At 45.8% G+C, this 19061-nt stretch overlaps 1 protein-coding gene across 2 annotated transcripts in view; it reads left to right on the top strand.

Annotated features, from left to right (window-relative positions):
* Window positions 1–19061, top strand: part of LOC144755622 (uncharacterized) — a 75100-nt gene that overhangs the window by 24443 nt on the left and 31596 nt on the right. For both annotated transcript variants that reach the window (XM_078644743.1, XM_078644744.1), the window contains exons 2-5: window positions 6267–6605; window positions 11222–11533; window positions 13043–13136; window positions 18937–19055. In XM_078644743.1, coding sequence (XP_078500869.1) covers window positions 6267–6605; window positions 11222–11533; window positions 13043–13136; window positions 18937–19055 — 864 coding nt within the window. The remainder of the gene's footprint in view (window positions 1–6266; window positions 6606–11221; window positions 11534–13042; window positions 13137–18936; window positions 19056–19061) is intronic.

Raw genomic sequence — 19061 nt, forward strand, 5'->3', positions numbered from 1 at the left:
CCTTAACTCTACCAATAAAGCTAAAGACATCTTTTCCATTGTAGACACACTCGTCAAACCCGATCGCATTACCACCAAACCAGTCCCCTCACAACAGCTCTGTGACTCCCTCAACACCTATTTCATTGACAAGATCTCCAAAATTAAAGCCAGCATCCCTAAGACCCTCTCCCCACCGGAGCCTGTCCTGATGCATCGTAACCCGCTCTCTTTTGACCTATTTCCACCTATCACTGAGGAGACTTTTTTTTCCCTCCTCAAAAGAGTCCGTTCTGGCTCCCCCACAGATAGCTGTCCCCCCCACATTGCCCGGGAGATCTTCCTTCAGCTCCCCCAACCCCCACTATCCCTCCTTAACAACTCCCTAGCCACTGGCATTGTCCCCAACTGTTTCAAAACTGCAGAAGTCAGACCTATCCTGAAAAAAGTAGGGGCTGCCCCCTGGTACCCAGCAACTTCCGACCTATCTCGCTTTTACCCTTTCTGGGTAAAATTCTGGAGGCCCATGTTGCAAGTTGCCTTAGCGCATTCGTGGAACATTCACATTACCTAGACCCACACCAAGCGGGTTTTAGACCGGAACATTCCACCGAATCCATCATGCTGGAAGTTCATGATGAACTAAGAAAGGGGGCGGACCAAAACATCTCGCAGGCTCTAGTGCTCCTGGATTTGTCGGCGGCTTTTGACAGTGTCGAACACAACCTACTGGTTGAGCGGGTCGAGAGCGCCGGCATCCAGGGCATTCCCCAAAAATGGATTTCCTCCTTCCTCAGCAACCGCCATCAAGCTGTTCGCCTCTCTGACTTCTCCTCGGAAAAAAGAGACTTACTTGTGGGGTTCCCCAGGGGTCTTCTCTCTCCCCGCTCCTACTCAATCTGTACATCCTACCGCTGATTTCTGATCTACGGAAGAGAGACGTAGCCATTTTTAACTACGCTGACGACATCCAGCTGGTCGTTACCATTGACTCATCCTCACACGCAATGGAAACCTTCCAATCCACCATGACGTTCATCAGAAACTGGATGAACCTAAGTCAACTAAAATTAAACCCAGATAAGACCGAGCTGGTTCTCACTAGGTCCTCAGTCAACCCTTGGAACCTCAACTTCTGGCCACCCACTCTGGGCCCTCCTCCCTCTCCAGTCAGCGCAGTCAAAAGCCTCGGTGTCCCAATTAGCAGCGATCTCACCCTAAAGACTCAGGTCAATACAGTAGTCTCTTCCTGCTTTTTCCATTTACGCAGGATTCGAAAAATAAGTCGATTTCTTTCCTTTGAGGCCCTTGTTCAGGTCACTTTGGCCTTAGTCATGTCATGCATCAATTATGCCAACTCACTATATGCCGGAATCCCCGCCTACCAGCTACAGAGGCTTCAACTGGTGCAGAACCAAGCGGCCAGACTGGTATACGGGCAACCTAGGTCGCATCACGTAAAACCCCTGCTTAAAGCCTTCACTGGCTCCCAGTCACCCAACGCTATCTCTTCAAACTGGGCTGTCTGATCCACAGAGCCATGTCATCTCATGGGCCAGTCTTCATAGCCAACAGAATTTCGCGCTATGTCCCCCGCCGCGCCCTTTGCTCTGCCAGCTCCAATCTGTTGACCCCTCACTCCTTTACACGGAAGAAACTTGGCGGACTTCGATTTACGTTTCTGGCACCTAAGTTCTGGAACACACTACCTCCGGAACTACGTCAAATCGATTCATATTCCATGTTTAGGAAATCTCCTAAAACTTGGCTATTCTCTCAGGCCTACGATCAATAGCTCACCCACTGCACCTGTCCACGCACTTCCCAATTTAGCGCCAAGAAACCGCTGGTGAACGAGCACTCTCGAAATACCCGTTATCATTATCAGGCAAGTGATAAGAATGATGCATCCCGTTTTGGGAAAATTATGAATACATCTTTTTTCACAGAGAACCACAATACTAGTCTGGACGAAAACATCCCACCACTGTTGTGGAGGACACACTTCTCTAAGGTGTATGATAGCACTCTGCCCCAAGCCATCTGGGCGTGTAATTTATTGAATGTTCAAACCCAGGGAAACATAGATTTCACTGAAATTACTTTAATGAGGTCATTTCGGCCATCGAACGGATCTCAAGCGATAAAGCACCAGGCTTTATCTAAATTTGGAGAGAATCAAATCACATCAGCTACGAATTTCTCTCCCTACATCTAAAAACTGAAAAAAAAATTCTTCATTACAGAATAATTTTCAATGTACACACAATAGGAGAAATTGTATAAACACCTACAACATCTCTATCAAATAACCACTACAAACATCCTGTAATCGTCATAAATGGTACCTTATATTCGGGCCATCTATAGCGCCTTACTTAGAATTTGGTGGAACGGGATCTTTACCATAAGTTGGTAGAGCTCCCGTCACCCCTCAGTTAGAGGCAGTGGAACTAATGAGTTTCTGATAGTGGAGTCTCAGCTGTCTCTGTAGTTGTAAACCCCTTGGTTCATATACCAGTAAACTGCAAAATTACAGTGGTGTTTGACCAACATTCTTCAGGGCGGAGTCACCATCATTGGATGGATCCTCCCTGGGATCGCCATGCAGGACAAAGCAGTCAGGACAGAAAAAAAAAGAATAAAAGTTTAAATCAGTAAAACAAAAAAGTAAATGCTGAGCAGTGAAAAAAACATAACACCAACTCTCCATTAATCCATACTTTCAGTGCATCTGCGGCCAGGTTGGACAGACTGAAGGCACAGTAATCCACATAAGGAAGGCAAGGGTCTCAAAATACGGCTGGGCGACCTCACCAAGGATATAGCACTCATCCTCTGTCCTGCCTGGATAGCAGGTAGACCACCAAACTAAAAAGTAACCATAACCCCAAATTCTTTAAAAAAAAATATTTAAGAAATGTTCTATGATTTTGTTGGACTTGGCCTTTCTTGCAGGGTCATCCCTGAACTTTTTGCCTTCCTCCTATATTTTTTCTGACCTGTTGTTGGATGTTTTATGACTCTGGGCACTTTACCACTGCTGATCAGTGCTAAAGTGCATATGCTCTCCCTATTGTAAATTGATGTATGGATTAGTGACTCCATGATTGGCTGGTTTGGTTTACCTGTCAGACCCTAGTACAGTGCACCAGGAGTGCCTTGGACTGGTAATCCAAATGCTACTGGTGGGCTTGCAGCACTGGTTGTGCCACCCACAGGAGTAGCTTGTGCCTAAGGCTTGCCATTGCAGAGCCTGTGTGCAATCTGGTACTGTCATGTTGACTTGGCAAGTGCACCCACTTTCCAGTCCCTAAACCTTTCCTTTTCTTCATATCAGACACCCCTATGGTAGGCCCAAGGGCAGGGTGCATTGTAAGTATAAGGTAGGACAAGCCCTGATGTGTGTGGCATGTCCTAATAGTGAATTACAGCCATTTTCGTTTTTCACTATTCCAATTCTACCTATTCCCCATAGGCCAGAATGGGCAGTTAGATTATTACATTTTATAATCCTAACTGAATCAGGGAACTAGGTAGAAATTCGAGTTGCCTATGCCTGAACTCAGAATGATAAAATACATAATTTAGTGAAATTAGTTTTAACATTCTGTGTTTGAAAATACCACTTTTAGGTATTTTGTTGTCTAACCATCCAAGCCTGCCTCTGCTAGGTTGTGTATTCCTTGTCTGGAGTTTGAGTGACAGGGGTTGGGGGATTCCAGGAGACAGGGAGAGTCAGCACAGGGCTGAATAGAGAGACACGCATGTAGATGGGTGAGAGGAGTTGCACCTGGGACCTGAATAGGGCTGTGCCTACCTTTCACAATGCCGGCTCCACAACCTGTGGTGCATCTGATGTCCCTGCTCTACACTGTGAAAGGAAAGAGGGAGTCATGTAAACAGAGTGCTCCAGGACTGACCAGAACTTTGTTCTCTGCCTTCAGGGAACAAATAGAAATTGTGTATAAAAGAGGGGACCCAAACTCCAGAACTTTAGATCACTTTTGGACAAACAAGAAGAAACCTTAGCTGAGGAGTGGAACCAGAGAGACTGAGGAGAGACTATCCCTAAGCTGAAGTGCTGCTTGGGAGATTGGCCTGCAGTGGTTGCCTGACTGCCAAAGAAAGGAGAAAGGAACGTTGTGTGCTTTATTCAACTTCTAAAGGATCTCAAAGGGCTTGAGAGAAGAGCTTTCCTCCTGCTGAAGTCTAAGGCACAACAGACTTTAGCCACCAACTCCCCAAGAGTTCATTAGAAGTGCCTGCAGCTGTTTTGGGCCTTTTGAGGGACTGCGTGTCGCAAGAAGCTGGAAGCGTGACTCACAAAGAAGAAGCGTGTCGCCGTCGCAGCCGTCGCATCACTGAACACGGATGTCGCCGATGTAGCTGTCGCATTGCTCCGCATCACAGGAAATGACTCTCAACATCGAAGAAGCATGTCGCCGTCCCAGCCGCTGCTGTCGCATCACTGAGCAAGGGTGTCGCCGATGTAGCTGTCGCATTGCACCGCAGAAGCACCTCGCATCCACGGAGAAGCGTGCCGCCGTTGAAGCCGATGTTGTCGCATCACTGAACAAGGGTGTCGCCACTGCAGTTGTCGCAGCGAGCAGAAGCGTCTCGCATCGTCGGAGAAGAGTGTCGCCGCCAAAGCCGCTGTCTTTGCATCGCTGAACAAGGGTGTCACTGCTGCAGCTGTCGCATCAAGTCGAGACATCTCGCAAAATCGGAGGAGCGTGTCGCATCAAGAAGAAGACGCCATCTTTGTTTCTTTGCAACGGATCTTCAACGCATCACCGTCTTTGCGTGTAAGGAACTACTGCTCAGCCTCCCTGCAACACTTTCGTTGTAGAAGCGTTACGCATCTTAAGGTACATTGACTCAAAGTGTCGCATTTTAAGATCTAAAGAGAACTAAGCTAATTCTACTATATTAAGTAGAGTATTGTGGATTTTTGCCGTTTGTGGTCTTGTGCTAAACCTATATAAAGAATACCTATTTTTAATATACAACTGGTGTGGTGTTCATCTGTAGTGTTGTCACTGGATTACTGTATGTGTTCACAAATGCTTTACACACTGCCTCTGAGATAAGCCTGTCTGCTCGTGCCAAGCTACCAAGGGGGTGAGCAGGGGTTATTTTAGGAGTGTACCCCCTTACCCTGACTAGACGCAAGTGTCCCTATTTGTCACAGGTACCTACCTATGCCAACTAGAGAACCCCAAATCTAACAGTATTTAACAGACCTTGGTGAAAGATGTTGCTCACAGCTCTCTAATACCACACTGGAAGTACACTACAAGTTTCTCCATGACGGAAGTCAGGCCACAAGGGACAAGTTTAGGTCATAATGGCTTATTTTTAAAGCCTTAAAAATGAGCACTCCCAAAGATCGTCGATCGGACTTCCACTTTAGACCACTCCTACTCAGGATTCCCTCCAAGAATACAGAATGTCACCTCCAAGAGGATTAGCCTAGATCCATGTTTTAAATACTTGGAAACTAAAGTGAAAGAGCACTTTCTTTTAAATGATCTGTAAATTTACTCCTATGATCTGTTCCTACGGCACTATTAGCTAGTTACTTGCTGATGGCCTCTAACCTCCTACCTTTTGCCATACATTTATAACAATTGAAAGTTCCTCATTTTATGTAGCTTATTCTTCTCTCTTCTAAGGACCTTGTAGCTCTTACCTTTAAAATGTATCATTCTACTCAAGCATATTAAAATCTCTTAATCACTACACTGGATTAACAAGACACTTTTGCCAAAATTATTGGTTTCACTCACTGATCTAATTATTTTGAATGTAAAGATTGCATCCTACATTTTTTGTACAGCACATGGTTCCAGATTTCTGTAAGGTATTTGTAGTATCCTGCATTTTTATGTAATGTATTTTACCACTCCTGCTCAGCCAGTGCCTGTGCTCTGACTCAATAGAATATTGGAGTCTTGATGAGCCTCGGAATGTTGGGACACAGAGAGGTGAAGTGACAGTTGAGCATGGGCTGAGCAGCAGACAGGTTGCTCCTGGTGGGGCTCTCCTTCACAACTTAACATCTTGTTGTTCTGAACTATCCTACTTCTTATTTACATGAATAAAGCATCTTTAATTACAAGATACCCGCGTGGACCTCCTCACTACAGTATTCTTACATACCCCTGGTACTATGTCCACTGTAAACAAAAAAAATGTTTAATATAAAAATCTCTGTAACATGTGTTGGTGTTTTAGTCATAACTTTCTCGGTAACTATCTTGTCCGCATTCTGTTCCCAGCAGGCTGCAGCATGGTCATTGGTCAGCTTGCCACAGTGGTATCAGTGGTGCCTGGAAGCTGGATCACCTTGCGCTGTCATTATAATCCACGGCTGCACAGCCCGGCAGAAAAAGTGTGGTGTCTGCAGTCTCCCCAGGCCGGGTGCCAACGTGTGGTTGCTACATCTGATGCTCCCATGGCTGTGCCCAACCGGGCCAGTATCCGTGATGATACACTGAGCGGCATTGTAACGATAATAATGGATGGGCTCCAAATCCAGGACTCAGGCAGGTACCACTGTCTGACGATTGACCCCACGGGTGTCTACATCACCCGGACGGTACAACTCGAAGTGCAGTCGGGTAAGAGCCAGAGAGCAGTATACCAACTTCAGCGTCAGTCTACTACATGAGGTTTACACTGACTTAAGGTGTTGGGAGGGAGTGGAAGGATAGAAAATCTGGAAGATAGGGACTGTAGCCTACATTTTGCTATCGGTTGTATGATAGAATATCGTAAACAATAATATTGTGATGCAAAAATATAGCAAGAATATCAACAAAAATGTTAAAAGGCAAAAATATTCAGGTAAATATAGATTTACTATATCTAACTCTAATATGCATATTGCCAAGGCTTGTGGGGTTAAGAAAAGCATATAGAAAGAATAGCAAATAGCAGGAATATCAACAAAATATTTTTTAATGTGAAGTGAAGTTTAGTAATTCTACACTTACCTATCTACTTACCTTCTTAATATTTTTGTTTTTATTCTTGCTACAATATTTTTGTAGCAGATAATCTGGAAGTGTACAATATTATCTGGAAACCTATTTTCTGATGTTCCGTGTTGAATCGGACTCTAGTTAATTTCTGCAATGCATGTAAGTATCATAGGGGTAAATTCACAAGAACGTGCAATAACTATCCCCAACGTCAGTCATCGCAAGAAAAGTTAACGCCGCCTAATCCTGTATTTCATTGCCATGTTAGCGTGATATTATCAAGCACACTCTACATGGCGATAAAAACAGGGAACGGCGGAGAAAACAGGCGATAATATTATCGCGATGGCAATGGTAATTCCGGCGTTAGCCGGCGATACCTGGGGATCGGCACAGCAGCGCCAGAAAAGTACCATCTTCACTCCTGTCGATGTTGCCATGAGAACATGCCCCACACTATTTTCAATAACTTTCTAGGCTTGCGACCTTTCCACGGACCGCCATCTGACTTCATATTCAGTTTGCATCAAGTGTTGGCATCAGAGTGGATCTTCGCAGTCAGGCAGCAGGTAAAGGGCAGGAGGGCAGGATCGCTGCTCTGGGTCCGGTGGGACTGGACTTCCCCTGACAGCAGCACAGAGGTCTTTTGTCGGTCATAAAATACAAGCCCGGTTCCGACTCAGGGATGCCTGCTTGCTCATTAATGGTATGTGCGTTATTATTCCCGCAAGTGCGGTCTGGTCAAGTTTCACCTGAAATGCAATACACAGGGATATTCTCTGATTTCCATGTTATTCAGTGGAGGTCCGTGTTCTAGCTTCGGTGTCAACCAGTGCCGGTATGTGTATGTCCGGGAGGGGGATGGGCGGGGATGTGCGCTGAGGGAGGTGGCGGTGGGTGTTGTGACCCTCATGGGTGTCAGAGCTGCATGATCATTGTCTCCATGGCATCTGTGGGTCGTCAGATGTGGCTCTTGGCTGGGCTCCCTTTCATGCTGTGGGTAGTCATCCTGCTTAGCACCAGCAGAAGGCAGGTGTAAAAACCCTGGTGCTACCGCAGTTTATCACCTGTTTTTAGTTCGCTTCACAGATCTGGCAGTTCGATGTGAATGTGGGGCTGTGGTTTTTTTGTGTGTTTTTGCACAGGAACGCCTACTCTGCATTTCATTAGTGTTAGTTGGTGGTGTCCAACCATGGAGATAAATGTTGGGGCAGTTATCACGGGAATACCGACGATGTCTGCAGTTTGCACCGGCTTGTGAATGGGGTGTTAAATCTATCTCCACTTTTGATGTGTTAATGTGGAGATAAATCGGAGATGAGTCCTTGTAAAAATGGCCCGTAGTTTGTTCTTTTCCCTAATATCCCACACATGACTCCTATATTGTTCGCATTGAGCTTCACTACTGGCATCTCTAGGAACTATCTCCTTTCACGGGGCTCGCCCATAAGGCCAACTCGATTTTCTATCTCTTTTACAGCCAAGATGGCCTCTATGTTTTCACTTGAGACTCGATACCTCAACCTCCATAGAACGTGACAAAGGTCTGTCTAATTATCTTGGTATATTAATCTTGGAAACTGACAAAGGACTACCTAAATCTTTTTTGTAATTAAAATAGAAAAGGTACTTCATAGCATCTCCAATAGTAGCCCCCATTCCTGCTCCCAAAAGGGCTGCCATTTTAGAAGTTGTCCCCATCCTGCTCCTTTTTTGCTATCCTTGACTTCACCACCCAACATGGATATGTACCAAGATAACAAGATGAACGACCTACTCGAAATAACTCATTTAGAATAAACGACCCTCCTAACTTATCCAAAAATTACATTAAAAATCTCAAACATAAAATCCTGAACAGCAAAGAAGAAACTCTTATCACAGACCCCTACTCCTGCCACAACAAGGGCAATATATTGAAGGATTTTCTCTTCACTTTCCAATTGGTGTGCTCAGTGGAGGAAAGTGTTATATTCGCTACTCCATACCACCACCACCAAGAAAATCTCACATGGTCAGAAACTCACTATTGCACACTCTCCACTGTATAATGGGGAAGCCACCATCTCCCTCTATAAGAATGGCACAGTTTTCAGCCAAGCTTCAGATCACAACCTGGAACTTTTTTTCAACCTTTCTTTGAAGACAAATTAGATATGACCACGGATCAGCCTGTCCCATTGCAACTCCCCTTTGCCTCCTACTTAGGCGACACCCTCAACCTCTCACCACCCAAAACCCTTCTTCACACCTCTCTCCCCAGGATGACACCACCTCACCCAAAGTTACAATTGCAGTCCAGCACTTCCTGTCCTCTATTGCTATTTCGGACAATGTCTTACACCAAAATCCCACTAACACTGCCTCCTATCCTTCTAAAGAAGGCAACACTAACTCTGCCATCAACCAGTACAGTGCATACTCCACTCCATATCATCATCCCACTACTAAGACACCGTTAGAGAATCCCACCGACTCTACCATCAACCAGTACAATACATACCCCTTTCCATATCATTCAGCCACCACTAACTCTCCATCAGAGGACCCCACCTGTGAGTGACCCCTATTTCTTTGACTCGGCCAACCCTCATGATTTAGCTACTCCCACCAATCAGGAGCCCTGCAAGAGCCATTACTCATTCTACGCTTGATGCCATAAAAGCAGAATTACTTTTAATTAGGGCTGATATCCACAATTTTTTGCCGATCACCTCCCACCTGGAACACATTCGGTCCTCACAGCTGACGCACCTTCAGACTCAACACCCCAGCCCCTAACTGCTACACTGCTGTCAGCCCAACCAAGACCTGGGATCCACAACCCAGATGGAGCTGCAAACTAAATCTTGTCCACTACTCCCGACCCAATAGGATATTCAGACAACTATCCAATAATTATATTATCTCCCTTATCGTCACCTATAACAGTGTCCCTGTGACACCTGCAGGAAAAATTCAGACTATCACGCACCCTCCAAGGGAATCCCTACCTAGCTCTAGGTACATTAATTAATGAACCTCTCACACACCTCTACCCCTACCACTAAACCATTCCTTAAATGCTCTGTACTCAATTGTCACTCATCTGTAAAACACGCAACTGACATAGCTGATCTTATACTTTACCTCGACCTTAACATCCCTATACTCACTGAAACTTGGCTGAATGAATTCTCATCCCATATTCTTGGCACCCTAGTCCCGCCCAGTCATGAGATCATCAGACTAGACAGTTCTTGTTGCTCTGGCAGTGGCCTAACCTGTATACACAGATACACATTAACCATGAAACTAGCACATTCTCCATCACTGTCCTCTTGTGAACACCGTATAATTAACTTCTCCACCAATGACAACCCTACGTACTCTCTTCTCACAATTTACCATCCTCCTGGAGATAACCACACATTCATTGAACAGATTATAGAGATCATCCCCTCCACCAACAAAGAATGAAACACCCAGAATTTTCTTGGTGACTTTTACATTCACTGGAACAATCCCAATGACCATCTGGTTGTATTGTATTATATTGTATTGTAATTGCATTTATATAGCGTTTACTACCCCATACGAGGCGTTGAATCGCTTTTTCGGCGGGTAGCACGCTACTCCGGGACCCATAGAGGATTAGTGTTGAATTAGTATAGTGAAACATGCAAATACGTTTTAAGTGGTGGATAGGTTAGTCAGTTATTTGGATTTGGAATGATAGCAGAAGGATAGAGGAGGACAAAGGACCCACCTTAGATTTTATCATCGCTAAAGAAAACACCATTAAAATCAAACACATCCTACCCTGCGACTGGACTGACCACAAATGCATTACCTTCATTATATCTGAAACAGTGATTAGCTCTAGGGGCGAACCTAGAAACGCCAAACATTGGGTCAGAGACACACGCAACTTCGACCCACATCTACGTTGTCAGCTATTAGTAAAAACAACCTGCGTCCCCTTCTAACATGCATGACGCTCATGAACTCACTAATCATCACATCAACTCCATGACAAAAATCATGGACACCATTGCTCCTAAGCAACTAAAGAGAATCCCGTCCAAAAGGTGATGTCACCAAATCTGCAAACATTCAGCTTCGGGCCCAGTCTCAACATTTCCTATCCCATCTAGATATCTGTAAGTTCTCATTGTTAGTCAAAAGTTATTTCTGACCTGAAGTTATGACTGCTTTTTGTAGGGTCTTCTCCTGTAGAGTCATTAATGCTCCCATCTACTCTCCATTTCCAGCTCCTAAGTGGATGTTGTTTGCTGAGGGCGCCTCCACCTCTATGCAATGCCACTACAGTGCTACAGACTACCATCTGGTTCCCAGGGTCTTTTGCCGGCTGCTGCCAGGAATGGGGTGCCAGTTGATCAGAGGTACTCAATCCTTCCCCATCTCTGGATCTACTAAGAGACACACAATAGTGGATGACACGATAAGGGGCATTATCAACCTTTCCATTGAAGGGCTACAAGTGGAAGACTCTGGATTGTACGAGTGTCGACTCCAGATCCCAGGGACACCCATGGTTATGAAGAAATTCCAGCTACAAGTGAGTGAGTATGATTGGCCTTCTACACACCTGGGACCACTCAAAACGTATACTAGGACTTATTAAATCGAAGTTCAGAATATAAAGCGCCTAGCCTATGAAAGTGCTCATAATAGTTGCCTACAATCAATATACCTGAGCATACAATCAATACACATATATACAAAACAGACATTGCACCATGTACATCTAACACGCACCTCCATGATGATGGTTCTACTTTGTGGTGCAAAACTTGAAGAATATTTTCTTTGAACATACTTCTATGTAAAAAAAATGGATTGTTGAAAAAGCTCGGTCAATGAACTTGTAAATAAAAGACACAAACTCAAAACTTAAGACTGAATAAATATATTCAGACGATACGTAACAGCACATGTGACCTATGTATTGGTGACACAGTGTATAGTGTAAAATTGTGTAACACCCATTAGTGAAAAGTGAATTGATAGAAGTACAATGATCAATAGGCCCCATAGTCTTGCAGTTGCAGGGTAGAAGAGTCTTGTATTTATCCTAAGTATCTTATTGAGCCATAAGTGCTGAGGCTGGGCATTTAACTTATTGACATCATTCTCAGATGCAATTCCAATGATTTGCCTGCCCTGGTGATGACCCGTGGTGTAACACGCCTGATGTACCACAAGAGGCTCAACAAAGATACTTAGGATCTCTACATGGACCATTTTATGCCACACAAGACTTTCTTGGAATCAGCCCCTGGGAAATATTTATCATTACTTGATATTTAATCCTTATTTATTAAAATAAAATGTAAAGAGATAATTCTTTCAAGTTTGCACTACAGGGTGTATCTTTGTTTCTTCTAATTACCTTGTTATTTCTCTCACCTCCATGTAGCAATTGCACTGGTATAGTTAACTATAATATTTGACCATAACATTTCATTTTTGTAATTCTGTGTGTGTATGCCTGAGCATCATGCATACAATAGAGCACACACCCTGTGCATACCACATATGCCTGTGGTGATCACTTCTACTACTCGCAACAGCACCCTGGGGTGAAACACATCCAATCCACTCTGGAATTGCAGATCAGACAAAATCATCAAAGAATCGTGGTTTCTGACCTCACTCGGAAGGGGGTGGATCCCTTGGGGCAGAGCAAGCAGACATACATGGGCAGTTTTGGATTGTCAAATGGGCCAAATGTTTTGGCAGGACAATCACATGTGTTCCCTGTGTTGGAAAGTAGACACCCCTTTTTAAACCATAGATTCCAAGCATGTCTTAATTTTGTTCCTCATCCTTCTATATTCAATGAGGGCAGGTTGGCTCACATGGAGCATTAGAGCTGCACATGCGAACCATTGAACCCATATGATCAGTCAATACGATTGTGCATCAACCAATGATTCTGAGATGCTTCCATCATCATTCGTCAGACAACAGCAAGCACTATCTACAAGTGAATGGAGGGCGGACATGGAGCAAAAAAATGTGATGGGACTGAAAGCCCAGACTGTTAACTAATAAGTACTCTTTCGCAGGAAAGCTGGACGATTCTGGAAGGCTCCTTCTCCACCCTTCCTCCAGCTCCATCGATGCCAACCTACCCACCAGTGGCACCCCGGCTGAAGAGAGGTGAGCATGTGAAACTAGGGATGTGGACGAGGAGGGATGGGGTGAAAAACTCAGTGAACATTTGTTGCTAAACTATTTCAATGGAGGGAGGTCTTTTAGTTTTGTTATGTAAGGCTGTATTAGCATAATGCAGCATCACAAAATCCGTTTAGGTGCTCGTGGGAAAATTATAATCTGTAATATGTGGGTTTTCCGAATAAACCACAAGTGCAAAGCGTGGCCTCAGTGTGGGAGATGTGGTTTGTATGCTGGGTGCAGGGGTCTCTTCAGTGGTGCTCAGTAGGCTGTAGAGGATCTTGTCAAATTCCACCTAACCCATGTGAGTGACTGCTATGTTTTGCCTTATGTATTATTCCATCAGGGAGTTTCTAGTCTTACGTCACTCCATCAAATCCTGTCTATCATTGCTGAAGTTTAGGAGAATCTCTTTACAGAGGACAATTCCATAAAATGTATGTGCATGTGTGTGTCAGAATCGTTGTTGAGCAGTAACAGCAAATGATCAGTTTCTTGTCTGGGAGAGTTGTAATTATTTTTCTAGATCCTGTTAGTGACATCATCATCGATGACAGAAGTCATGTCTTTTTTATATGTCTCCATGCCCTTGAGTTGAATCTGTCCACCATTCTTCCTGCTCTCCGATTCACCTAAAGTCCCTTGTCCAAGCGTGCCTGCGTTACGGGCAGGATTGTTTATGTGCAGGAAAGAATACCTTCCTGGCCAAGAGCCCGTTGGCCATTTGCAGGTGGGCATCATTAGTCGCTCCACCGTGGAGTGTTGGGGGACCAAAGAAGTGGGTCATGACCGGAAGTGGTCATGGGTTATGAGACAGAGGAGAGGGGGCCGAGTAGAGCCCTTTAAAAGTGGGCTACCCCCCAGTTACTCCCTCTTTGTCCCCTGATGTGCTGTGGGAGACAGACAGAATTTTTTGTCTTTGTATGCATAAAGCAGAAATCATCACGCATAGAAAGTGGAACTAACAAGGATAAATACATATTTTTTCTCCTCGTTCCGCAACCTCCAGGAGGCATACCAACTTGATGCAATACCTTTGTGAATCTGGAATTGCCTCAAATTCAGGTATGGATGCACAAGCTCACCCATGCCACTGGCCTCGTGTACAGACTTCTCAGCCATACATGCAGCAGTCTAATTTCACCACCCAGTGCTCAATTGTGGGGGCACTCCCACTGCGACAAAGCTCATCCCTGGCCACCATGAGAGCTATCTTACACAGCAACAATGCATATTTGGATAGCGTCTGCTACCCCCGATTCCCAGCATTGCCAGCATTGGACCAAGCGGTATAATCTCACCCGTGATCGCCAACAGCCAGCTTCTCACCTGGTCCCAGCAGTGTCTAAGATTCTGGCAGCCCACAACATATGCACGAGTGTGCCTCCCTGATCGCACCTCCTCAGACATCTGTCTGTATCTGACCTCACCATGTGGTGCAGCCTGGTTCTGATGTAGTGTGCCCTTCACAGGATCTTCAGCTGCACGAGTTGATACGCTGCCCATATCGCCACCTCCTTCCAATGCCTACAGGCCTCTCCCCAGTCCTCATCTTCCAGTGTGCCCGAGTCTCTCTCCCATTGCTCTTTCAATGAGGGAAGTGAGGGTGACTATTGTTTTGGAGAGTTCTATAGATCTGGGGCATTGCGTGTGTGCGCTCTAGGCCCGCCAATACTCTATATTCTTTAGATGGTTAATCTGTAGCCTCCTAGGGGGCGTCCCCATATCTTTTCAGGGCGTGTTTCAGCAGTAGGTACCGATAGAGTTGTATGTCTGTTAGCTCTTATTGGGTCTGGAGATCCTCAAACGGGAGGAGCCCTACACTTCCCCTCACATCCCCCAACCATGAGATTCCTATCATTGTACCATTGTCGCTATCCCTCTAACTGCTGATAGTATCCTGTATTCCCATTGGGGCATCTCCGGTGTCAGTTTTTCCATTCAGCCCAGCATCCTAGTAGCCTTCCATCAGATCCCAATCACTACCTGTGTGGGGTTGATCGATGGCCATGCTTGACCGGTGCTGCGGGTATCCCGTGCCGCGCGTATCTCCCCAGTCCCATGTGATAGTTGTTCACCTGTAGCACCGGTTCTTGTTGGGATTCGAAGGCCCATCCATTCATAACCTGCAACTGGGTCGCCCAGTAATACAGTAACATGTCGAGGAGGCAGATTCCTGCCGCGTAGGGCCCCCTAGTAATAGTTGACAAAGCTATACGAGAACCCGAAACCCCCACCCCCTACGTCCCAGTCCCATAGGAGCAGCCTGATTGTGGCAGCCACCTCTTTGAAAAACGGCTATGGCACAGCATGTGGGGTGTTTGGTAATCATTTTAAACAAGATAGCTCCTCCAATCATCGAGAGCAGGAGCCTCTGCCAGTGCTTTACATGTGTCTTGTAATTCTGGAGGATACAGTCCAAATCACACCTGTGGAAGTCTGCCCAATCTATTGTTATGTATGTGCCAAGGAATTTAAAGCCCTCCAGTGCCCAGAGCAACAGGCACACCCCGGGTACTGCCCAGGTGCAAGCAGGAACACCACCAATTTTGACCAGTTAGTGTGAACACTCAGGTAGTCTCCAAAGATAGTCAGGATTTCTAGGATATGGTGTATAGACTGGTCCGGTTCAGTAAAGCAAAATATCGCCAGCATAGAGTGAGATCACACTTTCCCAGTCTGGGGTCCAACGTAATCCCATAATTTTGGGCATCCACCGTCACTTTGTTGACCAGAGGCTCCATCACCAGTGCGAAAGAGGGCTCCCTGCCTCATCTCACTGCTACTGTAAGACACTCAGGACATCTCCCCATTGATCCGAACCCGCGGGTTGGTGTAGAGGAGCTGGACCGTGACCGGGTATTCCGGCCCCCATACCGTGCTCATCAACACCGCCAGGAGGTAATCCCATTCCAACTAATCAAATGCCTTTTTAGCATACAACGCCAGCAGGACTGCTGACTCCCTAACGTCCTCCTGTTTGGCCAGGTTCCCAAAAAGCCTTCTCAGGTTGTGTCTCGTGGAGCTATGGGCCATAAACCTGGACTAGCCCAGGTGTATTCGTTTATCGACAACCCAGAGCAGGCGATTTACCAACACCTTGGTTAAGATCTTCACCTCTAGGTTCAATAGTGCAATGGGCCTATAGAAGGCACATTGGCCTACTGGCTTATCCTCCTTGTGTATCATCAGGATTTTCGTTGTTCAGAGATCTCTCAGTGGAGATCCCTCCTTTTTCATTTCATAAAACCTTTTCCTGAGGGAGTTCGTCAGCTTACCCCTGAGCCATTTATAGAAATCGGATGGAAACCCGTTGGGGCCAGGTATTTTCCCTTCCTTCAGCTAGCTAATTGCCTCCCCAATCTTCTCAACTGCTGTGTCCAACTCTCTATTGTCCATGTTGAATGAAGGAGTAGGAATCTCAGTGAAGAACCGAAGACACTGTTACCTCTCCATCCCTGCGCTAGACTCAAACACCTGCAATATATTTGCTGTTATTTTGGCCGTGCCTCCCTTACAATTTACCACTCCAGGTACCTTTGGCCTACCCACTTCTCTGTGCACCAGCTAGGCCAATAACTTGCCCGCCCTGTTCCCCACCTTGTAAAGCTTGTACTGCTTGGCCTTGTATTGAGCCCTAGCTTCCCGCTCCACCAACCTTCAGTATTTGTCCCTGGCGAGGATGAATTTATGCATGAGGTCTAAAGCAGGACTGTCCAGGCTCTCTGCCTCCCACCAGCACAGGTTTTCCTCCTGGGTCAGGACTTCCCTTTAATGCTCTTTTTCTTTTTGCTAACAATGTGCAAAATGAGGTGTCCCCGAATCACTGCCAGATAATGATTTTGGATTGCACTGAGTGTGTGTTTTCCTGTTGCTGTTGCTGTCCTCATGACCTTTTTGGAATGCCAGTCTGTCATCTCCCATGAGTCCAGTCTCCAGCTCTGTGAGTTTCGGCGTGCCAGGGCTAGTTACTGCGTAACCAGAAGGGAATGATATGAGACCCTCTCACACCAGATGGTGTGTGCCTCAAAACTTAGACTTCTGGGGTCCTGGCACAAAGAGCTACTCTATGTGCGACATAGACCAAGCCACGCCGATGCATAAGAGTATTGCCTGCATGTGAGGTTCGTCTCCCATGATAGGTCAACCAACCCCACTGCCCTGTACTGGTACATAGGTGGGTGTCAACTTCCAAAGCCCTCACGCCCCATATATCACTGTCCTTGTTGCCCCACATGGCAAGATTGAAATCCCCCGACTAGTAAGGTAGCTGTCAGAGAACAGTCGATAATTCAGTCCCCCAGCTTTTCCAGGAGTATAGACTGTAATCCGGGTGGGAAGTACCAAGAGGCCACTCTCAGGAGTTCCCATTCAAATATGCCACTGGCCATCGTGAAGCAGCCTCCTGGATCTGTCCATGTTTGCGCGACTAGGAATGGTAGGGACCTACCTGCCAGGATACTACCCCCCCCGCCCTCCCAATCCTGTTGTGGTCCCAAAGTGTACAAGAAATATGTACCGACCTTTCCTTGAGAACCCACACTTGTTCCCCACTAATTGTGTCTCTTGTTGCAAAACTAAGTCAGGGTTCTGCCGATAGATGTATTTGGATACCACCCTCTTCTTCGACTTTTGCCTAAGACCGTTAACATTCCAGGACAGTACAGTTAACCTGCCTCTGCGGGTGCCAGCCCATCTCTGAGTAGTCATGAGTAGAAGATGTTAAATACATCACTATAGGTCTCCCTGGTCTGCATGCGTGTGTGAGCCCCACCATGGTCCTTTCGCCCTTGTCCCAACCAAACAACCCCTCCCCCCCCCCATCCTCAACCTGCTGGTTTAAAACTACCACCATCCCCAATGCTTGAGGTGCCTTTCGCTCATCCCATTCCACAATACTGAGCCTTAGCTTGAACTTTTATGTTCCAGTATTCCCTCCATTCCCAACGGAAGGAGTGATGTTAAGATGTTAGAATTTGTGTTTTTCCGTGCCTACTGGACTTCCTGGGTGTTGTCCGGAAAGATCATAATTGTGTGGTTGTCGATGTGTATGGAACTCTGCTGGCGGGTTGTCCAGAGGATTGTGTTACGGTCCTGGTAGTTCAGGATGCAGGCCAAGAGTAGTCTCGGCCTGGTACCTAGCTTTGGCAGGGTCCCAGGGTGCATAGATCCTCAGGTTTCACCATATGGTGCCCTAGGCCCTCCATGAAGCACTCTGCCTCTGTGCCCTCTGTCCGTTCAGGTTCCCCTTTCAAGCGGATATTCAATATTGCTCGTTTTGTACTTCCGATTTAGGTGTGGGTGGTGGCTGGATAAATGATTCTATGGCTAACACACCACATTATTGAAAGGATGGCCCTAGAGGGCTTGTGTAGGACTACATTAGAGATCCAGACTCAGTAGAAATGGAAGACCTTGAGGGGAAAGGAACGTTAATCGAAGGAGATAGAAAGGATACCTCAAGGCTTAGCATATGCCGAAGTTGCATTAATTCATATTAATATCTTTTCTTTATTCATATTTTTCTTTTTTTAAGTTAATATCAGCATTGGCCCAAAGAAATAATGTAGGGCCACTTCACTACTTCATTTATACAATAATTTCTCCATTCCTATTTTATTGCTCCATTTGTATGCCTGATGCCCTCTGTACAATTTTATACATGTTAGTCTTCACCTTGTGTAGGATTGCTCCTTGTATGACATGACTTTGAAGGCCATATAGACACAGTTGTTATATAGGTTCTGCTAATGATATTACTCATGTTTACCCTATGCTCCGGCAGGTCCTCGGGGAACAACCGGCACATGATCATGATCTTCGGATGCTCCCTGGCTGCCATCTTTCTTCTCATCGTCGCAGTTGCTGGCGCGCTGATATTCATACGGAGAAGGAGAAAAACAAGTAAGA

Source organism: Lissotriton helveticus, chromosome 5_1 (genome assembly GCF_964261635.1).
Source record: "Lissotriton helveticus chromosome 5_1, aLisHel1.1, whole genome shotgun sequence".
NCBI classification, from domain to species: Eukaryota; Metazoa; Chordata; class Amphibia; order Caudata; family Salamandridae; genus Lissotriton; species Lissotriton helveticus.